General features: G+C 42.9%; 2 protein-coding genes across 11 annotated transcripts in view; one reads left to right on the top strand and one right to left on the bottom strand.

Moving 5' to 3' along the window:
• CCDC122 (coiled-coil domain containing 122) overlaps positions 1-24,894 on the top strand; it is a 31,982-nt gene extending 7,088 nt beyond the window's left edge. Inside the window, exons 1-5 of one of the 9 annotated variants that reach the window (XM_079950013.1) lie at positions 14,885-14,928; positions 17,117-17,232; positions 20,427-20,807; positions 22,195-22,311; positions 23,950-24,894. In XM_079950013.1, coding sequence (XP_079806139.1) covers positions 17,119-17,232; positions 20,427-20,807; positions 22,195-22,311; positions 23,950-24,099 — 762 coding nt within the window. In that variant the 5' untranslated portion in view covers positions 14,885-14,928; positions 17,117-17,118 and the 3' untranslated portion in view covers positions 24,100-24,894. The other 8 variants (XM_079950011.1, XM_079950012.1, XM_079950015.1 and 5 more) reach the window with 8 other exon arrangements.
• On the bottom strand, positions 713-13,829 carry LACC1 (laccase domain containing 1). Of its 2 annotated transcripts, none has more exons than XM_079949827.1 (6): positions 13,481-13,829; positions 9,704-10,307; positions 8,022-8,203; positions 4,968-5,133; positions 2,662-2,887; positions 713-1,084 (listed from the first exon to the last, which is right to left on the bottom strand). In XM_079949827.1, exons 2-6 carry the CDS (start codon positions 10,257-10,259, stop codon positions 910-912), a joined length of 1,305 nt encoding a protein of 434 aa, XP_079805953.1. In that variant the 5' UTR covers positions 10,260-10,307; positions 13,481-13,829; the 3' UTR covers positions 713-909. The 2 variants fall into 2 exon arrangements, with proteins under 2 accessions (XP_079805953.1, XP_079805954.1); XM_079949828.1 differs by lacking the exon at positions 13,481-13,829 and adding an exon at positions 11,344-11,454.

The following is a 24,894-nucleotide window of genomic DNA, read 5'->3' as shown; positions in this document are numbered from 1 at the left end:
GCAGCGCCATTCGCTCCATAAGATGCACTCACATTTCCCCTTTTAGGAGGAAAAAAGTCTGTCTTATGGAGCGAAAAATATGGTAGATTGTTGTATTGCTTGCTGACTGGTGGCTGCTTAAGCAGTTGGGAACAATAAATAATAATGTCAGAAAAAATATAGCTGTGGACCTGACTGCCTATGATAATACAGTACTAGGCTGTGTGCAGTGTATTCACAACACACACAAACACAACAAAGTGCTAACAGACAAAGAATACTGAAAACAGCTGTAAAAAACAACTCACAAACTTTACCTAAACACTAAAAGCCAAACGAGTTTTCTGTATCATTTAGGCCACATATTTATTTATTAATTTAAATATATTTAAAAGCATTTGTAAACTTTTTGATTTTTTTAAAATCTCCAAGTGTGCATCATAGAAACAAGTTCATCAAAGCAAAAATACAACACTATAAACACTTACGTATCCCTGATATTTGCAATGTTTTGTACTAGTAGTCAAAACAAAATAAAAAAATTCCTTCCAGTAGCACCTTAAAGACCAACTAAGTTAGTTCTTGGTATGAGCTTTCGTGTGCATGCACACGAAAGCTCATACCAAGAACTACCAAGAACTAACTTAGTTGGTCTTTAAGGTGCTACTGGAAGGAATTTTTTTATTTTGTTTTGACTATGGCAGACCAACACGGCTACCTATCTGTAACTTGTACTAGTAGTGTAAGATTAAGAACACTTAGATGGAATTAAGCCCTATAGAAATAAATAGGACTCCTTTTCTAAGTAACTATATTATATAGACAGCTTGGAACTATAGTTGACCACAGGAAGAGCTCAGTATCAGTAAATATAATCAATTTGCCCCGACAGTTTCTACCAGATTATTGCATAAATATGAAGATAAACCCTCAGGCTCTAATTGATATGAAACCAATCTGTGTTCCAAAGTTCTCACCATCACGGACATGAGAATAGAATTTATCAGGGCAACATGATGTGCAGACAGTTACATTTTGGTTCTGGTCTGTTACAGAGTCATCCTGGATGTTCTGAGGCAGAACCCCTCCAGTTTCCAGAAGAATACTAATAAAGAAAAAAAATGGATGATGGGTTATTAAATGGACAGTTATTAGAGGGTACTTATTATGTATACACAAGATATTACTTCCAATATCTTAGGGTTAAAATCTTTTCATATGGCACTAAGCCCCAAGACCTTCTTCCGCCTATAGTGTGTTTAAGATTGGGAAGTTCTGATTTATAACTGGGGATCATAAGATAACATGTAACCTTAAACATGTAATATGGGAGAGTATATAGTGGGGGCCTACAGCTTCTTCCAAAAACACCCCCAAATGCGGCAAAGGGGTGCAATGCTCCTCACTACCAGAGAGGCCAAGATTTAAGGCTGACCACCAATCATAGCTCAGTTAGTAGAGCCTGACTTAATCTCATGATTGTGGGTTCGAGCCCCACTTTGGCTGAAAGATTCCTGCACTGCAGGGGGCTGGATTGTCCTTGTGGTCCCTCCCAGCTCTACAATTCTATAATGCTAAAGAAGAGTTAAAAACCTAAGCTCTGCCACAAGCTCCATAGCGGCAGCAGCACCCCTTCTGCTATGACATAGAGTGGTACCTCGGGTTAAGAACTTAATTCGTTCAAGAGGTCTGTTCTTAACCTGAAACTGTTCTTAACCTGAGGTACCACTTTAGCTAATGGGGCCTCCTGCTGCTGCCACGCAGCCAGAGCACGATTTCTGTTCTCATCCTGAAGCAAAGTTCTTAACCCGAGGTACTATTTCTGGGTTAGCGGTGTCTGTAACCTGAAGCGTCTGTAACCTGAGGTACCACTGTACTATCCATGGCTCATTGGCATGGATATCCAAGACCATCGCTACCAACAACACCCTTTGGAAAACAGGACAGTGGATGGGAAAGGCCTCCTTAGAGGGCCGTACAGTAAACTGGGTGCACATCGTACAGCTAGTCAGAATTGGCCCTTGGATGCACATCTGATTAAACCTGTGGGGCCTGATTCAGCCGAGTGAAAGGAAAGTAGAAGGCTGCTTCTGTGGGGAAAGGGATGGAAAGGTTTGAAGGAGGTATGCATAAATATGGTTTAAATTTTGAAATTTTATGGTTTTTAAGGTAAGGTTAAAGAAATCAACGGTAAATTGAATAACAGAATATAAGGAATATGTAAAAAGGGATTGATATTAGATGAAAATTTGAAAATATAATATGTGAAGACAAAGAATTAAGAGAAAATAGAGAGGGTATGGATTTGCTGAATTAAATATTTGAATTGGAATACAAAAAAGGGAGGTGTGAGGAAGTCATGAAAATAAGTAAATGAACTCTAAGATGTAGAAAGAGGGATTTGTTTTTAATTGTTTTTGGGGGTTTTTAGTATTTGTATTTTTTGTGTTTTCTTTTTATCTTTTTTGTAACTTTTTCTTGTGGAAATTTTAATAAATATTACTTTTTTTAAAAAAGGGATGGGCAGGGAGACCAAAAGCCCTACCCTCCTCTTCTTCTGCAAGGGGAATAACTAACCAAAAGGGAGCAAAACACACAGAGTGAATTTTTCACAGCCCCACATTTGTGATATGCCAAACACCAAGAACTCTCCCAATTAAGAATAAACAGAACCAAGCTCACCGTGTTGCTCTTCTGATGTCAACGTACGGGGTTGATGATTCATAAAGTCTTACGCACTTGGGATCAATCCTAAGAAAACTTTTTGCCGATTCCCGAGGCAGTTTAAAGCAACAGGGCCCAACCGACGGCCCCAGGACCACAAGGATATCCTTCACGTTGCAACCGTATTCAGTTACCATCGCGTTAATGACAGCCATTGATACTCCTGACAACGTGCCTTGCCAACCTTAGAAGGAAAGAAAAGGAAATCTTCCAGCTTTTAAAATTGAAAAGCAAAAGAAAACCCAACCTACAAAAGTTGCATTCAATGTATGTGAACTTTTAAATAGGTGTAAGCATGCAAAAGGGACGCAGGTGGCGCTGTGGGTTAAAGCCTCAGCGCCTAGGACTTGCCGATCGAAAGGTCGGCGGTTCGAATCCCTGCGGCGGGGTGCGCTCCCGCTGCTCGGTCCCAGCGCCTGCCAACCTAGCAGTTCGAAAGCACCTCCGGGTGCAAGTAGATAAATAGGGACCGCTTACCAGCGGGAAGGTAAACGGCGTTTCCGTGTGCGGCTCTGGCTCGCCAGAGCAGCGATGTCACGCTGGCCATGTGACCCGGAAGTGTCTCCGGACAGCGCTGGCCCCTGGCCTTTTAAGTGAGATGGGCGCACAACCCCAGAGTCTGTCAAGACTGGCCCCTACGGGCAGGGGTACCTTTACCTTTACCTTTACCTTTAAGCATGCAAAATAGGGCATGGAAATATGGGGTGATGTGTCAAAGTAGGCATGATGGAAGCAACAGTATTTGTTCTTTTTTTTTTAATAGATTTTATTAAAGTTTTAAAGGTTACAGAAAGAAAAGTAGAAAGAGTTAAACAAAGCACAAAAACAAACAACAACAAAAAACAAAAAAAAACCCCAAAACCCCAAATCCAACCTTTACATAACTTTCTTTCCTTTGCTTATTTCCTTGACCTCCTCACACCTCCCTTTTTTGTATTCTAGTTCAATTAGATATTTCAGCAAATCCTTTCCATCTTTGTTTTTATCCTAAAAATTTATCTTGATATACTATAATTTTACATTCTCCTCTTTCACTAATTACCAATCCATTTTTACTTAATCCTTTATAACATTTCTGCTAAAACCACATAGCTTCATTCCAACATCCTTCTAACATTCCTTAATTTTACAATGTTTCTGTAGATAAACTTTAAATTTTTTCCAATCTTCTTCCACTGACTCTTCTCCCTGGTCTCGGATTCTGCCAGTCATTTCCGCCAGTTCCATGTAGTCCATCACCTTCATCTGCCATTCTTCCCGGGTGGGTAAATCTTGTGTCTTCCAATACTATGCAATAAGTATTCTTGCTGCTGTTGTGGCGTACATAAAGAAAGTTCTATCTTTCTTTAACACCAATTGGCCGACCATGCCCAGGAGAAAGGCCTCTGGTTTCTTCAGAAGCAACAGTATTTGTTCTTTAAGTGTCTCTGCCACATTTATATATGATGAAGCCAGGAACTAGCAGCAATCAACAGAATAGAAAGCTAGGCGCTATGGTCTGAATTGCTGACAAACATCTAAAGAAGCATATAAATTTCGGCACTTTTAAGTCAGTGTTTTTTATTCACACAACATTCCCAGTTGCACCTCAGCTATGTCATATGTATGGGAAACTGCCAAGAGTAGACCCACATCCCATGTCATTCTGCGCAGTGGAATATAAATTTAACAAATAAAATGATTATATTTTGATTCTTCAGTTGAACAGGTTAAAGATATGACACAATCCAGCGATAAATAATTTTTAAATCCCAGAAAAGTCAAAGGGTCTTATCTGTGGCTGCATCAGTCCATTAGAAAATACCACTACAGTGGACGCTCGGGTTGCGAACGTGATCTGTGCGGGAAGCATGTCCACAACCCGCAGCGCCGCGTCTATGCACACACGGGTCGCGATTCGGCACTTCTGCGCATAGCGCGATCTAGCGCTTCTGCGCATGCACCGAAACCTGGAAGTAACCCATTCCAGTACTTCTCAACCCGAAATCGCAAACCCGAAGCATCTGTAAACTGTATAAACGTTATGCTATAAATAGAGATTCAGGATTAAACAGTGAACTGAAACCAAAAAGGTACCAACTCAAGGATAGCCATACCTGTATTTATATGGAATGAAGGATGGGGTGGAGATTGACGGGAAAATTCAGAGCAAGAAAGCACACCCAGGGCAGGGCCAGAGTAGAAACAGAGAAATGCATAAAAGGAATGACGGTTGTCCAGTGGGTTTCTTGACCTTTGCAAAGCAAAAAAAGGAGTCGTGTTACCTGAATGAGCAGCACCACATGCTTTCTTGACAGGATCAGCGAAAAGCACAGGGATGCAGTCTGCTCCAGGGGCAGCGAGTGTAACACCTTTCTGGTTAGTTACTATCCCATCGTAGTTATCCGGCTCGGCCTTTCCCATGACCCAAACATCACTGGCGTGGTTGACCTGTTGACACCAAGAGAAGGCAAGGCAATCTGAAAAACTGAAGTTAGGAGTGCTCTTTTGCTCCTGTATTTCCTGAGGCGACACTTCTGCCTAGCAATATTGCTCAAGTCAAAGTGACACAATTGACTTCCGAAGCCTCGAATGGTCTGCAGCCAGGATATTTCTAGGACTGCTTACTGGCTATTCTTCGGAAGTCCTTCTGTGTTGAACCACCACCATCTCAGGTATGGTGGTGGTGTCAATACTTTGAAATTCCTTCCCTGAGGAGATTTGCTTAGCTTCTCCACTTTCGATTTTAATCAATAAATTAACCCTTTCAGGGGCAGCCAGCCATTTATTTACTAAACCCATTTACAGTGGTGCCTCGTGAATTAAATTTAAGATTTTAACTGATGCAAAGGATAGAGGGGGGTTTGCCCTGCCGGACTTAAGACTTTATTATGAATCAGCAGCCTTTTGCTGGTTGAAACACTGGCTACTTCTTGAGAACACAGACATTTTGGATTTGGAAGGGTATGACAATAACTTTGGTTGGCATGCATACTTATGGTACGACAAGGCAAAGGTGTATAAAGGCTTTAAAAACCATATTGTAAGGAAAGCATTGTATAATGTTTGGATTAGATACAAAGATTTGTTGGAAAGTAAAACCCCTAGGTGGGTGTCACCAATGGAAGCTAGAGAAGTAAAAAAGCTTAATATGGACTCTAAATGGCCAAAATATTATGAAATTTTAGAATATGATGGTGAAAGGGTGAAACTTCAGAGTTATGAGAAACTAAAGCCCAAGGTTCGAGATTGGTTGCACTATCATCAGATAAATGAGACATTTAAACAGGACAGGAAAATAGGATTTCAGAAAGAGAGGTCAAAACTAGAAACAGAATTGTTGGAACCCAATACTAAGAACTTATCAAAAATGTATAACTTGCTGTTGAAATGGAATACACAGGATGAAACGGTGAAATCAGCAATGATTAAATGGGCACAAGATATTGGTCATGATATTATGTTTGCTGACTGGGAACAGTTATGGACCACCGGTATTAAATTTACTGCATGTAATGCTTTAAAAGAAAATATTATGAAAATGATCTATCGGTGGTACATGACTCCAGTCAAGCTTGCAAAAATTTACCACTTGCCTAATAATAAGTGTTGGAAATGTAATGAGACTGAAGGCACCTTTTACCACCTTTGGTGGACCTGCCCAAAGGTTAAAGCTTTCTGGGAAATGATCTATAATGAAATTAAGAAGGTCCTTAGGTGGACTTTTCCTAAGAAACCAGAGGCTTTTCTCTTGGGCATGGTTGGCCAATTGGTGTTAAAGAAGGATAGGATTTTCTTTATGTATGCCACTACAGCAGCAAGAATTCTACTGGCAAAGTATTGGAAGATGCAAGAACTACCTACTCTGGAAGAATGGCAAACAAAGGTGATGGACTTTATGGGACTGGCCGAGATGACGGGCAGAATCCGTGACCAGGGGAAAGAGACAGTGGAAGAGGACTGGAAGAAATTTAAAATATATCTTAAAAACAATTGTAAAATTGAGGAATGTTAAGATGTCAGGGGGTAAGAGGTAAAGAATTGCAGCAGTAACTAAAAAACTAAAGGAAACTTTATGAAAGGGAATTAAGACAATGGACTTAAGGGTTGCTAAAGAATCATTAAACAAGGATGCAGGGATGGGGAGGTATGGGGAAGTCAAAAGAAAGAAGAGTATGAAATGACGAATCTGAAGTTACATGGGTTTAATTGTTTTGTGTGCCTTGTTTGTTTTTTGTTTTTCTTTTGTTTGTTCTGTTGTGTTTTTACTATTTGTCTGAAAAACGAATAAAAATCAATTAAAAAAAAAAAATACAGTGGTGCCTCGTAAGACAAAAAGAATCCGTTCCGCGAGTCTCTTCGTCTTGCGGTTTTTCCGTCTTGCAAAGCAACCCTATTAGCGGCTTAGCGGATTAGCGCTATTAGCGGCTATTAGCGGCTATTAGCGGCTTAGAAAAAGGGAGAAAAAAGTGAAAAAAATCACAAGACTCGCAAGACGTTTTCGTCTTGCGAAGCAAGCCCATAGGGAAATTCGTCTTGCGAAGCGCCTCGAAAAACGGAAAAACCCTTTCGTCTAGTGGGTTTTTCGTCTTGTGAGGCATTCGTCTTGCGGGGCACCACTGTAGTTCTGCTCAGTGGCATCCTAGGCAGAAGGGCGTTTCAACACAAGGACTGCTGTCACCGAGACAGGATAATGAGTTCTCAGATCTTTTAAAGGCTTTGTCAAAGATGAGGCAGAAGGATAAATCCTTACCAGGCAAGAAGCAGTCTGGGGCATTATCGTTTTTTTCCGTTTCACGAGAAGTCTAAAGAACCATTCCGCTTTATCAATGTTATTACCATGATTACATGTGGGTTATTTTGTGTTAACTGTGTCAAATACCTGGGATAGCTCAGGTGGTAGAGCATGAGACGCTTAATCTCAGGGTTGTGGGTTTGAGCCCAACGTTGGGCAAAAGATTCCTGCAATGCAAGGGGTTGGACTAGATGACCCCCGAGTGTCCCTTCCAACTCAACAATTATTTGATTCTCATACAAATGCTGTGAATGGCATGTATCTGAGGGGCAGCGATGACCTCCTAAATTGCATCCTGCAGGGATAAATGCCCCACCCTGAAGAGAGACTGCTTCCCATCACTCATTTAGAACTCTAAGGGTTTGATAACCAGGAAAAATTTCTGAAAAAGGATTAAATCAGATGTTTGAGGCTCTTGGTGGAGATCTTAAAAAGCCGTGTCATGGGTTGTTGTGACCCTGAATGCCTTTGCCTTTAAGAAGAAGTCAAACTGAGTATTTCCCCCTTAAAAGTCCTCCCCCAGTTTCAGTTTTATTAGCTTTACCTTTACCCTATGATATGCATCAGGGTTGAATCCAGCAGCAGCAGCTAGCCTGCGAAGGTTTTCCTTAACCACAATGGGTGGGTCACGTCTTTTGGAACTACTGAAGAGATTGAAAGAGCTCAACGTCGGTATATAGGAGATGCCGCCCGTTCTTGTAGTGAATCCATGGAGGAAGATAGGATCTAGCGAAAAGAACAAGAAGTGGGGAGGGAAATCATGGTTATGCAGGCCTAGTGTCACCCAAAATATGCTTCAGGGGAGTAAGAATTTGGCATAAAGCTGGGATGGGGGAGATAGGCTGGCATAACTCTGGATGAGCTGAGGAGGAGGGAATTAAGCAAGTATGGTCTGGCTGCACTGGGAACCTCCTGAGATTCACTGAACCCAAACCTGCAGCAGATCTTAAGTCTCCAAATCTCTTCCCATCTCTCTAACACACAATCTGGTTTAAAACCAGTTACAGATACAGTGGTACCTCGGGTTAAGTACTTAATTCGTTCCGGAGGTCCATACTTAACCTGAAACTGTTCTTAACCTGAAGCACCACTTTAGCTAATGGGGCCTGCTGCTGCTGCCGCGCCGCCAGAGCACAAGTTCTGTTCTCATCCTGAAGCAAAGTTCTTAACCTGAAGCAATATTTCTGGGTTAGCGGAGTCTGTAAACTGAAGCGTATGTAACCTGAAGCGTATGAGGTACCACTGTAACTCCAACCTGCCAGTAAAAATTCCAGCGAAAAATCCCTCCAGCTCAAAATTCACACATCACTCTCCATTATTTTGTCCAGATGGAAGACTAAAGAAAATGCAAAATTTTGAATCAGGCTTCTTCTCATGACCTTTGCCACCCTCTTTGTATACTCAGAACTTAGTGCCTCCTGTTGCATTTTATCTCTATCCATAGCAGTTTTTGCCCAAACACAGAAAATTATGCAAAAATCCTAACTATTGCTAAGAATAGTAGGCAAAATGTACGATTACTGGGGCAATCTGATTTTTCTTGCTGCAGAAAGTCCTGGTGGTTGAGGATAGATTGAAGTGCACGCACAGTCATGAATATGAACAAAAGCTGTTTTCTAATGAATGTGCATTTAAGAACCAAACGATTATTATTATTTTTTATTGAATACTTCAACTAAGTAGACATGCTTGCTTTTTTGGGGGGAGCCTAACATTCAGAAGGGGACGCAGGTGGCGCTGTGGGTTAAAGCCTCAGCGCCTAGGACTTGCCGATCGAAAGGTCGGCGGTTCGAATCCCTGCGGCGGGGTGCGCTCCCGCTGCTCGGTCCCAGCGCCTGCCAACCTAGCAGTTCGAAAGCACCTCCGGGTGCAAGTAGATAAATAGGGACCGCTTACCAGCGGGAAGGTAAACGGCGTTTCCGTGTGCGGCTCTGGCTTGCCAGAGCAGCGATGTCACGCTGGCCACGTGACCCGGAAGTGTCTCCAGACAGCGCTGGCCCCTGGCCTCTTAAGTGAGATGGGCGCACAACCCCAGAGTCTGTCAAGACTGGCCCGTATGGGCAGGGGTACCTTTACCTTTACCTTTACCTTTAACATTCAGAAGTCTGCCCCCCCCCAAGCACAACCAGGATCATACCAGGTACTGAACAAGAAAAAGGGACATTTGAAAAAAAAAGAAAAGGACTGCAGTACTAATAATAGGATTCTTGCACATATTTTTGTTACCTGGGATCAATGAAGATTTGAGAATTGTAAGTTCCCCTTTCAGACTAGGAAGGCTCTTCAAAAATATCGTTATCTCAGTTTGGATCGTTTCTCTGTCTTGGTCTGTAAGTGGCATTAATTCACCTTGCAGTTCTGCAGATTTTCTGAGGTTGTTTTCTTCACAGTTCATCTGAAAATCTTTAAACTCAAACTGGTAAACACTAGTAAAAAGCTGATTCACGTACTCTCTCATTAACGGTTTTCTTTGCGCCGGCACGATTACTTTAACAGTGTCGATGTCTTTTTCATCAAGTTTTTGTTTAATGGTGTATAAGACAGCAACTGTATTTTTGGCACACACAACTTCAAGTTGTTTCCCTGGGCCATGAAAGCCTCGTATTGCTGTATGAAATATATCTCCACAATTCCCTTCACTTCCAAAGGTTTGGCAACACATAAGGTAAACAGGGTAATCATCCCCAAGAGTTTCTAATGTTCTGATCACCGATGCCTGGGTCCAGTTATTCCACGACCTGGGTCCGAAGATGCACAAATCAATCAAGACTGCTTTCGCCATATTCTATGGACAACACTTGATGATGTCAAACGTGGGGTGATCGGCTGGCTGGTGGAGGGAAAAGAGTAAGAGAATGCATTATCAAAGAGAATTATCCTTTATTCTGGCGGATCAAGCAGATAAAATGAACAATCCAGAAAGGGATTCACAGTCCGATGACACAGAAAACAGCAGCAGTCAATCACTGAGTCCAGAGCAAAGTTTTATCATATTTCGAGACCCACCAGGGACTTCACAAGGGAAAAGTCTGAATCAAGGTTTCAGCTCCTTCAACTACACTGAATGTCAGGGAACTGCCATCGGAGCCAGAGGATGGGTGGCTGTCCGGACAGAAAGGGTTCACCCAGGTAACTCAGCCAGGTGTGGCGCCAACTTACACACGAGCAACCCCCTAGAACCATTACACTGAAGGACTCCCTTACGAAGCTTAATAAAAGGAACAGATATTGTTAATGCAGAGGTTTGTGATTAAAACTTTTTGTTTAGGCAACCTTATCCAGACATGCGGATGTTGAAGCATTTCAATCTATTTTTAGTTTATGGCAGATTTTGTCTTTAAAATGTTTTTAATTACTAGGTTTTAACTGTTTTTATTGGTAATTTTAATATTTTCGGTAAATGTCTGAGAGGTTTTGTTACAATCAACCAGTACATTTTTTTTTTTTTTGTAAATGAAGAATAAAATGAAAAATCAGAGGCTGAATAGTATGCCTGCTGCTTAAAGGTAAAGGGACCCCTGACCATTAGGTCCAGTCATGGCCAACTGGGGTTGCAGCGCTCATCTTGCTTTGCTGGCCGAGGGAGCCAGCGTACAGCTTCCCAATCATGTGGCCAACATGACTAAGCTGCTTCTGGCGAACCAGAGCAGCACACAGAAACGCTGTTTACCTTCCCACCGGAGCGGTACCTATTTATCTACTTGCACTTTGACGTGCTTTCGAACTGCTAGGTTGGCAGGAGCAGGGAACGAGCAACGGGAGCTCACCCTGTCGCAGGGATTCGAACTGCCGACGTTCTGATCGGCAAATCCTAGGCTCTATGGTTTAACCCACAGCGCCACCCGCGCCCCATGCCTGCTGCTTACCTGGGAGTAGATCCCATTAATTTCAGCGGGGCTTACTTGCAGGGATACATGATGTGATCAAGCTGTGTGCATATTTGCTAGGATAAGACCCTTTTCTACTGTGGAAAGGAATAGAAAAATTCAAAAAGCTGAAGCAGACCTAACTTGAACAGAATCTAATTTTTAAGAAATTATTACGTGAAGTCTACTAGGGCTGTCATCATATGTGCATTATAAGATCCCGCTCCCACCGGAAACAACCAGGCGGGGGGGGGGAGGGGGATAGATAGGATGCATAGTTGCGGACAAGACCTGCCAAAAAAACCCCCTAAGAATCTTGCTGGCTAAAAATTGGAAAACACAAGAAGTGCCAACAGTGGAGGAATGGCAGATGAAGATGATGGACTTTTGGGAGTTAGCTGACCTGACCGGAAGAGTCCGTGACCAGAAGAAGGAGGAGTATCAGGAGGAATGGAAGAAATTTAAAGACTATTTAGCTAAATATGCTAAGATAATCTAAATAGAAATACTTGCAAGTACAGTGGTACCTCTGGTTAAGTACTTAATTCGTTCCGGAGGTCCGTTCTTAACCTGAAACTGTTCTTAACTTGAAGCACCACTTTAGCGAATGGGGCCTCCTGCTGCCGCCGCGCCACTGGTGTGCGGTTTCTGTTCTCATCCTGAAGCAAAGTTCTTAACCCGAGGTAATATTTCTGGGTTAGCGGAGTCTGTAACCTGAAGCGCATGTAACCTGAAGTGTATGTAACTCGAGGTACCGCTGTACCAGATAGGCCTAGGATTTAAATATGTGATGCTATAGAATAATATGTCTAAAGTAAAAATGAAAAGAAAGAAATATGTTAATTGACTAAGTAAATTATATGTGAAAATAGTTTTGGAAAACTGTTACAATAATATACATTGAAACTCAGCTTGGGGGAAGTCGAGGTCATCTAACAATGTAAAGAATGTAAAGAAAAGTAGAATTATTACACTTAAGATTTTTGTTTGTTTGTTTGTCTGTCTGTTTGTTTATAAATATGGAATAATAATAAATATGGCAAATCAATAAAGCAAATGGGGGGGGATAATCTATTTATGTATGCTGCAACAGCGGCAAGAGTCTTGTTAGTGCAAAGATGGAAAAATGAGGAAATCCCAACGAAAGAACAGTGGCAAGAAAAACTGATGAGCTATGCGGAATTGGCTAAGTTGACATACAAACTGCGTAATAAAGACTTCAAGGAAGAATTGGGACCTTTTTACAAATGATCTAAAAAGACAACAACACGAATTGGACTTCCTTGGCAGGTTTTGAAGAAACATCCACAAAGTTATCAGCTGACTAAATGATAGATAAGGCAACGATCTGTACAATTTTATAATAGGCAGAGGATAATATGGGCAAAGAAACCAGGGAGGGGAGCTGAGGGAAGTCCTGGGGGGGGGGGGGAGGGAGAAAAAAAAAGGGGGAATGTAAATGGTTATGGGACGCAGGTGGTGCTGTGGGTTAAAGCCTCAGCGCCTAGGGCTTGCCGATCGAAAGGTCGGCGGTTCGAATCCCTGCGGCAGGGTGCACTCCCGCTGCTCGGTCCCAGCGCCTGCCAACCTAGCAGTTCGAAAGCACCTCCGGGTGCAAGTAGATAAATAGGGACCGCTTACCAGTGGGAAGGTAAACGGCGTTTCCGTGTGCGGCTCTGGCTCGCCAGAGCAGCGATGTCACGCTGGCCACGTGACCCGGAAGTGTCTCCGGACAGCGCTGGCCCCTGGCCTCTTAAGTGAGATGGGCGCACAACCCCAGAGTCTGTCAAGACTGGCCCGTACGGGCAGGGGTACCTTTACCTTTACCTTTAATATGGGCAAAGAAACCAGGGAGGGGAGCTGAGGGAAGTCCTGGGGGGGGGGAGGGAGGGAGAAAAAAAAGGGGGGAATGTAAATGGTTATGTTGATTGATTTGTTTGTTAAAATCGTTCAATAAAAATATATTTTAAAAAAAGAAGATAGGATGCATGGCTGCAATCTTAAACACACTAGGATCTCAGTATCAAGGGCACGTTCAAGGGAACTTAGAACTGAAAAGAGTATATAAATAAAGACATTATACGCGCCCCCCCCCGTGAGATACAGCCCCCGATAGGAAACTGATGCATTTACTTACCGATCGGGAGAAAACAGTTTGCACTTCCCCGAAGTATCCACTGCAAGCTGCGTCCACTTCGCTTGGTATAACGTGAGAATGCAAAAGCCACTTCCTGAAAATGCCAGATTGCAAAGGCCCGGGGGAATTCCAAAGTTTGCGCAGGGAGGCGCTAACCCAATTAATTTCCGCCAAGCGGCTGGACCAGAAGAGCAGGACTTCGCTTCCCAACAGGGCGGCGAGCAGAGCGGGTCAGGATCCGCGCTTCTCCCCGGAGAGGAAGGCAGAGCTGCAGCCCGCCGGGAAGAGAGCTGCAAAAAGGAGGGAGCCTCGGGGATCTTGTGCAATTCGGGCAAAAGACACACACAGAGAAAAAAAAAACCAGGGGAAAAAAACACACCCTTTTCGTTTTTGAAGCCTGGAACAACTGCTCTGCAAATGCTGGCGCCCCCGGGCGCTCAGCTGGAGAAGGAGGGCCAGCCCCTCTCCTTCCCAGCGGGGCGTCCCGGTCGGAGGGCGCCCCCAGCGGCTCCTCGAGGAGCTGCGCCAATAATAATAATAATAATAATAATTATAATATTATATTATTATTAATATCATATATTATTAAGTATTAATATTATACATTATTACTTATTAATATTATAATAATATAATGATTATAATATTTATTATTATTATTATTATTATTATTATTATTATTATTGGCGCAACTCCTCGAGGAGCAACTGGGGGCGCCCTCCGACGACTGGGGTATATGGGCGGGGTATTATTATTATTATTATTATTATTATTATTATTACCCCGCCCATCTGGCTGGGCTTCCCAGGAAATGCGGAAATTAATTCAATAGGGCTTGTTGGTTTGTTGTCCAGTGCCGGGTTTTACATATAAGCTAGACAAGCTATACTTTAGCACCCCACTCTTTTGGGGGCCCCCAAAAAAAATTAAAGGGGAGGAAAAAAACCCTGGGTGTACATTTCCAAAATATAAGATAAAAAAACTGAAATATACTCAGAGTCGCAAAGTGATTTCATGCTCTTTATTCAGCTCATAGTGGTGAGGAGGAATGAATGAATGTCCCCTCAAAGTATCTGCTTTATATACATTATTTACACAATGGGCTGCACATGATTGGCTAATTCTACTGTAAGCCAATCAGGTTGTGGATTCACTTATATCTGGAGCATGATTGGGTGGTTCCTGCCAACCAATCATACTGCTGCATTGTTCTAGGACCAATCAGACTGCTGCATTCTGAATCCTATTGTTCTAGGACCAATCAGACTGCTGCAGTTTGGATCCTATTGTTCTAGGACCAATCAGACTGCTGCAGTTTGGATCCTATTGTTCTAGGACCAATCAGACTGCTGCAGTTTGGATCCTATTCAACTCAGTACATAACAAAAACAAATAAAATAAAACCTACCTACAGCATCCGTGTTTTGTGTTGTGTAGGCTCCTATGATGTAATTCATGGACCCTGCCTGCTAGCCTGCTCCCTAAAACATTCTTGTGGGGAGTGGGAGGTTATTGGGTGTTTTTTTATTATTATTACATATTTTGTGGTTTTATATTCTGATTTTGTTCTGTTGAAGCGCCCTGAGACCTCCTGGTCTAGGGTGGTATATAAATCCAGTTAAATAAATAAATAAATAAATAAATAAGCAAGCCACTAAGTAACAGCCTGAGGTAAAAAACACCATTTTAACTGATCGCCGAAAAGGCGAGCCGTTAATCTGTTGAAACGGACCCACCTGGGCCCATTTGAAGTGGCATCTTTTGAACAGCCGTGGCGACATATTACTGATTTTTTGCTGAATTTGGGGTGGAAGAGGAACATGTTAAGATATTAACTGAGCCAAAATTTTGAAAAAAGAAAAGATATTAACTGAGCCTATAGGCCCAAGAAAAAGGGGAGGAAAAGAGGAGAAAATACGAGGTTTTGTGATTAAATTTAAACCGCCACAGGCCTCAATTGGCTGCTCTTTACATTTATCGAGGGCTTCATTTTATGAGGATAAGAGTAAGCATGTATAACATGTGGTCACCAAAAGACAGATAAAATTGTCAGGTTTTTTGACACTGCATTGGCTGAACCGCTTTTGCCTCTGAAATAAATGGCATGCGATTTTATTTCTAAACTGAGTCAACCCTTTTCTGTGGTTTTGCCACCGTTTTTTCCTGTCCGGTCTCCTCAATACCTGACTTGAGGAAGTCTTTGTGGAATAAATTCTTTTTTCCTTCCCCTCAGTCCATCAGTTTTCGATGATAAGCTATTTTTCAGTTTACAGAGAAGTTCTTGCCAAGTACTATTCTGTTGTGAGGGAATCATATTCCCACACAAAAACTGAAGAAAACTCACACACATAATACTTCTGCTGTCATACAGATTGTGAACTATCTCAGCTAAGGTCTGGTTCAAATAGTCTCGGAAAGGCATTGAAAATCTATTTAATGTTGATAAGTAATTTCTATTTGCATTCATTATTTTGAATCTCTCAGTGCCCTCATCATTGCATGTCCTTCTATCATTATATTTGCTATTATAGCTAGCTTGATAATATAAAATTATGAAATTAACATTTAAAAGACAAAACAATGGCAAAATAATAATGCAATTTATTTGATAGAGATGATCCTGGAAAGTTTCAGAACAAAATGGAGGACGGGATAAGCAATCAAAGGAGCCTCTAAAAATGTGCACTTTATAGAAATGTGCACTTTGGGATCCAAGCCAATATTTTCAAGAAAAATAATGTGTTCCTAAGGTTTCTTCAAGGAAAAGGCAACTTGCCAAACCCATCTTTGTGTGCATATGCTTTAAAGCTTGTTTGAAGCTCATTTCTCTATCTCAAAGAATTCTGGGTACTGTAGTTAAACCCTCAAAGAGGTACAATTACCAGCAAACCTTAACAAACTACAGTGCCCAGAATCCTCTGAAGGGAAAATGTGCGCTGAATGTGCACAATGTCTAGTGTGTATACAGACATGCTTTAGCATCTTCTCTCTGCAAATGGATTTCTTCTGGAGAGGGTTTTCAGAATGTAGGGCTACAGGTAGGCGGACAGGAAGAGAAAGATGAGTTGGGCAAGTTGCTTTTTGGATACAATAGAACATACTTTCCATATCATACTAAAATATGTGAATATTTAACATTTATTCACAGGACCCTACTTGTATGAACTCAACTTTCAAAGCAGCTCTTCAAATAGCAGGACTTATGTTACATGTAGGGACGCGGGTGGCGCTGTGGTGTAAACCACTGAGCCTAGGGCTTGCTGGTCGGAAGGTCGGCAGTTCGAATCCCTGCGACAGGGTGAGCTCCCAGTGCTCAGCACCAGCTCCTGCCAACCTAGCAGTTCGAAAGCACACCAGTGCAAGTAGAAAAATAGGTACTGCTCCGGCGGGAAGGTAAACAGTGTTTCCGTGCGCTGCTCTGGTTTCGCTGGCTTAGTCATTCTGGCCACATGACCTGGAAAAACTTTCTGCGGACAAACATCGGCTCCCTCGGCCAGTAAAGCGAGATGAGCGCCGCAACCCCAGAGTCATTCACGACTGGACTTAACTGTCAGGGGTCCTTTACCTTTACCTTTTTATGTTAGATATAGTTTTCAAAGCTGCTTCTCTCCAACTCTTTCTGTCTTCTTCTTTTAGGCATGGCTAATCCAAGTTCATCGTTGTTAGATGAAGCTGTGCAGCAAATAGCAGAACAACAACATGCCCAAGCCTCTGAAATAGAAAGCAACAAGGCTGTCCTTATTAGGTTGCAGGTAGTATGACTTTTTGGACGTGGGTGGCACTGTGGGTTAAACCACAGAGCCTAGGACTTGCCGATCAGAAGGTCGGTGGTTCGAATCCCCGCGACGGGGTGAGCTCCCGTTGCTCGGTCCCTGCTCCTGCCAACCTAGCAGTTCGAAAGCATGTCAAAGTGCAAGTAGATAAATAGGTACCGCTCCGGCGAGAAGGTAAATGGTGTTTCCGTGCGCTGCTCTGGTTCACCAGAAGCAGCTTAATCATGCTGGCCACATGACCCAGAAGCTGTACACTGGCTCCCTTGGCCAATAAAGCAAGATGAGCGCTGCAACCCCAGAGTCGGTCACGACTGGAGCTAATGGTCAGGGCTCTCTTTACCTTTACCTTTAATATGACTTTTAGAAAATAACACTTGCATAAAAGGAAATGCCATCCTGAAACTCTGCTCAGTTTCAGTTCAAATACATGGCTTAGTCAAGAATTGTGTGAGAGGGCAGTTTTTAGGACTCATCCAATTGAAATTACAGTGGTACCTCGGGTTACATACGCTTCAGTTTATATACGCTTCAGGTTACAGACTCCGCTAACGCAGAAATAGTACCTCGGATTAAGAACTTTGCTTCAGGATGAGAACAGAAATTGTGTGGCGGCAGCGGGAGGCCCCATTAGCTAAAGTGGTGCTTCAGGTTAAGAACAGTTTCAGGTTAAGAACGGACCTCTGTAACGAATTAAGTACGTAACCAGAGGTACCACTGTAGTTCTGTATGATCAAACACACTTTGATCTGGTTGTGTCAAACCCAACCATAAATGGGGAATTAACATAAGCTCGTAAGAAGAGCCTCCTGGATCAAGCCAGCATCCTGTTCTCAAAGTGGCCAAGCAGATGCCCTTAGGATGCATGCAAGGCCCAAGGCTCAGGGCCGTCTTTAGCAGATGCAATGCAGGGGTGCAAATATCTGCCCAGTACCCCCAAATTACCATGGATAGTGTTGGGGTGGCCGTAGCTGCGCACTGCCAGCCATCTGGGGTTGGGACGCAACTCTCCCCCATGCCGCTGCGGGAGAGTGATCCCTGCAGAGGCTTCGGTGTGAAGTTGCGCCCCTCCCGAGCCTCCGCGGATTGGGAGGGAAGCTGCGTGCCCACCAGCGGGGCGCAGCTTCCATCCTAAGCCTCTGCAGGGATCACTCTCCTCCCGAGGAGGCTTCAGAGGGAAGCTGCACACCCGCCAGCCTTATGGTTGGCGGGGCGCAGCTGGCAGGCATGCAAGGAAAGGGGAGGCTGCTGGCAAAGCTGCATAGCTCCCCCACTTGCTGGGGCGCCCCTGAGAGGCCTGCGCCCTGGCGCAACGCACCACTAAGCCCTATGGGAAAGACGGCTCTGCCAAGGCTATATAGCACTACAGTATTTACCTCAGAGACATCACCTTGCCAACAAAGGTCCTTATAGTTGAAGCTATGGTCTTCCTAGTAGTGATGTATGGAAGTGAGAACTGGACCATAAAGTAGGCTGATCACCGAAGAATTGATGCTTTTCAGTTATGGTGCTGGAGGAGACTCTTGAGAGCCCCATGGACTGCAAGAAGATCAAACCGATCCATTCTTAAGGAAATCAGCCCTGAGTGCTCACTGGAAGGACAGATCCTGAAGCTGTGGCTCCAATACGTTGGCCACCTCATGGGAAGAGAAGACCCCCTGGAAAAGACCCTGATGTTGGGAAAGATTGAGGGCACAAGGGGAAGGGGACGACAGAGGACGAGATGGTTGGATAGTGTTCTTGAAGCTATAAACATGAGTTTGACCAAACTGTGGGAGACAGTGGAAGACAGGAGTGCCTGGCGTGCTCTGGTCCATGGAGTCACGAAGAGTCGGACATGACTAAACAACAACAACAGAGTTGTCTGTACCATATGGAGGATGATTTTAGGGACAAGTTACATATTTTTTTCTTAGAAGAGCAGCAATTTCACATTTGAGTTCTTTAAGAATTATTGGGTGGATGCTACTTGGACCCACCAACTTGTCAGATTTCTTTTGCCATTAAGGCCTGGAACCTCACCTCTTGTCAACACTATTTGCCCCAGTTCCTTGGACTCTCTCTCTTCCTGCGTACATTAGTTCAGGCACAAGGATATGTCCTATGTCTTCTGCCCTAATGACAAGTGGGAAAAGTCGTATGATTTCCTGCAGTCTCCTTGCCCCAGCACCCTAGAAGAAGACTTGAAATACAGCAAATTGGTGGAAAGTTTTTAGTTATTAAAGTAATAACAATTAGATGATCTGCAGTAAAGGTAAAGGTAAAGGTACCCCTGCCCATACGGGCCAGTCTTGACAGACTCTGGGGTTGTGCGCCCATCTCACTTAAGAGGCCAGGGGCCAGCGCTGTCCGGAGACACTTCCGGGTCACGTGGCCAGCGTGACATCGCTGCTCTGGCGAGCCAGAGCCGCACACGGAAACGCCGTTTACCTTCCCGCTGGTAAGCGGTCCCTATTTATCTACTTGCACCTGGAGGTGCTTTCGAACTGCTAGGTTGGCAGGCGCTGGGACCGAGCAGCGGGAGCGCACCCCGCCGCAGGGATTCGAACCGCCGACCTTTCGATCGGCAAGTCCTAGGCGCTGAGGCTTTAACCCACAGCGCCACCTGCGTCCCATGATCTGCAGTATAAAAGTCAATTTGAACAAATGTGGGCAGGTGAAGATAGTTTTTTCTCCTACCGGCATGTGTGCACACACATTTTGTGGCTTCTGAGCCAAGGACTGGAATAAATTGCCTTCCTTGCTGTTCTAGAGTCATTTAGGCTACCTAGAAAAGAAGTCTGTCATGTGGTAGGGGAGGGGAAGCAGATGCTGTTTGAGGATGACAATTCCAAGCTTCCCTTGAATGTACAGAACTAGTCATGTTGATTGGGTATTGTGACATCACAGCTCATTTTAATCAGGAAAGGCCAACAGCAAAACAATAAAATTATTCTTTTCAATTTAATAAATTAGAAAGCCAAATTTCGAGATAAAGCAGAGTCATATGTACTTTTTTACAGTGCTATAAATTTTTATACTACTAATTATAATGCTTTCACAATTTTGTTTTCTTTTAAATAAATGAAAATAACTAGTTAACTAAACCTCAAGCAATTACACCATTGTATAAATAATTTAATGCTATCCACCAAAAGTATTAACTTTTCACTGTATATTACTATATTTTCCCATAGACTCAGCTTCAGGATCTTGAGGCACAAATGAAACTTGTTATGGCAGACAGAAAGGCAACAGAAAGGCAAATGTATCATCAAGATGAAGCCATAATAAGTACAAAAGATCACTGTGAAAATCTGGAGGTTCAGATCACAGCCTTGTATGTTGAGAATCTAAAGCTTGCATTTGATACGGAAACACTGCAAGAAGAGTATAAACTGATGCTTCAAAGAAACAGTGCCTACTATGCAAAAATGGCTGCTCATAGAGACCACTTTGTGGAGGCAGAAAACAAATTGCCACTCATGACTGAGCTCACTAAGAAAAGAGCTGCGGTCAAAGAGATGATTACAAACAAGGAGGAATTAATGTCTGTTCTTCAGAATCCTGAAGTACCGGTAAATACTACAAACCAGTCTCAGGTCCAATTAATTGGCAATTCTCCTTGACATCTGGGGGGGAGGGCATTCCACAGGGTGGGCACCACCACTGAGAAGGCCCTCTGCCTCGTCCCCTGTAACTTTACACAGTGAGGGAGCCACCAGAAAGCCCTGGGAGCTGAACCTCAGGGTCTGGGATGGAGGTGGAGACATTCCTTCAGGCATACTGGGCTGAGGTCATTTAGGGCTTTAAAGGTCAGCACCAACACTTAGAATTGTGCTCAGAAACGTACTGGGAGCCAGCGTAGGTCTTTCAGGACTGGAATTATATGGTCCTGGTGGCCGCTCCCAGTCACCAGTCCAGCTGCCGCATTCTGGATTCGTTGTAGTTTCTGACTCACCTTCAAAGGTAGCCCCATGTAGAGCACATTGCAGTAGTCCAAGAGTGTACCACTCTGGCGAGACAGTGTACAGGCAGGTAGGGTCTCAGCTGGAATAGCAGGTAGAGCTAGTAGACAGCTGCCCTGGACACTTCTCTGTGTATGTCAGTGTATGTGTTTGGATGTTGTAGAAGTAGCCCAAAACAACAGCAAAAGTGAATAGCCAACTGGTGGCTGGCAACCTTTTGACTTAGCAATGTAGAATACACAGTAGGAACAAAGTATGAACTATACAGAGCATATCTAAAGCAAAAATTAAAACTGCTTAACTAATTTCAATATACATGTCCTACATGGGTATCACAGACATGTCCAAGTCCATGAAGAAATCAAGAATAGCAACAGTACCCATGGCTTCAGCAGTGAGAAGTAGTAACTGTACATACTTATAATGTCCTGTTTCTGCAATCTGACCTCAAGTGATGACACTTTCTGTAGTAGCAGCTTTGGGTGTCATTTCGATCAGGAAATGAATTAGGATTAAATGCCCCTCAGAGCTGCTTAGCTTATGAGATCAGGAGCATCCCATAACTGCTTTAAAACAAAGAGAAAATATTGGGAGGTCCAATTATGTTTCTCCTCTATCACATCTAATTTGGGTCTAAGAATCAACATGCTTGGACATGGAAAACCACATTAGTTGCTAAGCACATTATTGCATGCTTGAAAAGCCAAAGTTCTGTTTCTGATGAAATTTGGGTATTCAACAAATTTGGATATTACTTTTAAGAGCCAGTTGATCTCGGGAGATCATGTGAGGATCATGTATCCTACCCATTCTATGTTTATTTTGTTTTTCATTTCTCCTTTTGTTGTCGTTCATTTGCCAATTACTATTTAGATTCCATTTTGGCATTTACTTAAATCTTCTAGCACTGAATCTTGAAACAATCCCAATTGTCATTTAAATTCCAAAAAGATCTGTGAACATAAAAATATTTTCGTATTCTTTTATCTATCTGTAGGATGACATCGCATATTTGGAAGCTGAAATTAATGCGTTGAAAGAAGCTATCAGTGGAAAGGAAAATGCACTTAGAGATGAAAGAAATGTGCACTCTAGGCTTCAAAAAGAAATTCAGGTGATTTTCATTCATTAGAATAGAATATGTGTTGTGGTTCATGTCTTCTAGAAAAAGAACTCTTAATTCTAAAGCTTATACATTTTTGAAAAATCCCAGTAGTCCAGGAATATGAATAAAAACAAATCAGTATTCCTGGGGTTCTCTCCCACCTCCATTCCACAATCACAGAACAACAAAAGCTGGTATTTTACTTTATTGCAATGTGGAATAGTTATGATAGTCTGTTTATTGTTATTTATTTGTCACATGAACCACTTGCTTGACAATTTGTATCAGAAGCACATGATGAGCTGGAAAAATATTGCTATGTTACAGAATCAAATGTTGGGTACCAATGTTGTGAATATTTGGGTGTTATTGACTCTCAACATAGACTCTGATGGTTGTGTCCTCTGTTTCACTGTGTACTATAGACCAGCACATAGAGGATGTTATGTGTGCCGGCGTGGTTGCTCGAGAGCGAACAGGCAAGACCCCCACTGGTCTTTTCAAAGCTTTATTATCGGTGCAAAACTTTCACAGTGCAGAACGTCCCAATTCCATGTCTGCTCAGTCACTAGCAGAATCTGGGAGTGGGCGGTCCTTAAACTTTCTCCAGCAGAGCAGTCTTTTGACCCCCATCCTACGCCTCCCCTCTCTGCGCGTAAACCGACTGCGCAGAGAGGGCGTGGGCAAAGGGGGACCTGCCTCCCCCCGCCCCCCACTTTGCTCAGGCTCTTGCATTCTCCGAGCCCTGCATCGATCTTCATCTTCGGAGGCTCCCTGTAACCCAACTGCCCTTCCACCTCTCGCCTCTGAGCTGATGGCAGTTCCCTGACAGAGGAGCTAATTGATCTTTGCGCAAATGACTACAACATATTGATTCCTAAAATGGTACATCCGTGAGTCAAACAAACCTTGTGTGTGGGTCCTCTCCACACTGGTTATAGCACTGTGACCTGCCCTGAGACCTTCTGGGGAAGGGCAGGAAATAATAATACAGTGGTACCTCAGGTTAAGTACTTAATTCGTTCCAGAGGTCCGTACTTAACCTGAAACTGTTCTTAACCTGAAGCACCACTTTCGCTAATGGGGCCTCCTGCTGCTGCTGCCATGCCGCTGAAGCCTGATTTCTGTTCTCATCCTGAAGCAAAGTTCTTAACCTGAAGCACTATTTCTGGGTTAGCGGAGTCTGTAACCTGAAGCGTATGTAACCTGAAGCGTATGTAACCTGAGGTACCACTGTAATAGATAACATGAGCAATGCAAATGAGGGTTTAATAACTGCATGCAAAGAGATTTTAATGAAGCTCAAAAAAGTTGTGGTAGGTATCTCAAGATCTCCCTGTGAAGTCCAACAGGAGTCTTCCTTGTCCACTCTGGTGTGAAGTTTTGGAGTAGTCTGCTAGCAATATGCTGACAACACCCACTCTAACTCTCTTCTGGCCTCATGGTCTTTCTCTCTACACAGTCAGAATGACCAATGGTTAGAGATGATGGAAGGGGCAGTATTTAATCCCATACATGTCAACTCAGAAATAAAACCCACTGTGGGAGAGAACTGCATCCTAAAAAACCTTTGTGACCTTATATCTGTTTGCTATACGTCTGTTGTGCTCAAGCATTTCTCAGCTGTGTGTATTCTTATTGTAACAGGTGCAGAATAAAAGATATGAAGCTATACTAAAGCGTTTGCATTGTCAAGTGAACAAATTTCAATCCAGCAAAAGACAGCGGCACTGTAACCTTCAGCAAATGGAAGAAAAAGTGGCAGAACTACGGAATCTCCTCGAAGCAACTGATTGATAGACTGACTATATGCTCATTTTAAGGATATGGTCTTTATGTAATAAACCATTAAGTTTGTCTTATACTTACCGTTCATGGAGCTTTCCTATCTCCTCAACGTTTTCTTTCTGATACTGTCTTTTCCCCAGTTACAAATGCACTTGTTACCTACACAGGAGTCACTGTGATGCAGAGAAGCATTGAACTAGGGGGAAAACAGAAGTTCACACCACTCTCTGATTTTACTCTCTGATTTGCTGTTCTTATAAAATTTGGTTGTGCTAATTGAATTTAGGCCCCACAAATATAGTTTAAAGACACCACCAGATAGATCTGATTCTGGGGTAATTCTGTGACATGCAAAGCTATACCTAGTCTGAATCTGGGAAATCCATAAAGCAAAATATTGAATTCATCCAGATGGACAAAAAAGGTGAAGTGCATGGCTGCAATGCTAAGGATGTTTACCTTAAATCTCAGCAAAATCACTGAAATTGGGGGCCTAAATACAGGTTATACACAAATGCATGTAACTGAACCATGAGGGTTATTATATGTTTGGAACACTATGGGACAAACTGGTGCATGGTAGTACTACCGTTTGGTACTCAAACTTGCCCCTTCTCTGAAGAAAAAGAGGACAGAGGTGGTGTTATAGGCATTAGATAGGAGGACCTGCACTTAAATATTTGGGGTTCCAGTATCTCTGAACAATCTGTTACTTTCTGTTTCCCTTCTGAGGGACTGAATTGTTACTACAGTACCTGTTTCTTTGCTATTCCAGTATTAAAAGAAGACTTAAGCAGAATGGAA

The sequence above is a fragment of the Podarcis cretensis genome (genome assembly GCF_951804945.1).
Source record: "Podarcis cretensis genome assembly, chromosome: 13".
Classification (NCBI taxonomy): Eukaryota; Metazoa; Chordata; class Lepidosauria; order Squamata; family Lacertidae; genus Podarcis; species Podarcis cretensis.
This window is presented reverse-complemented; position numbering and strand designations above follow the sequence as displayed.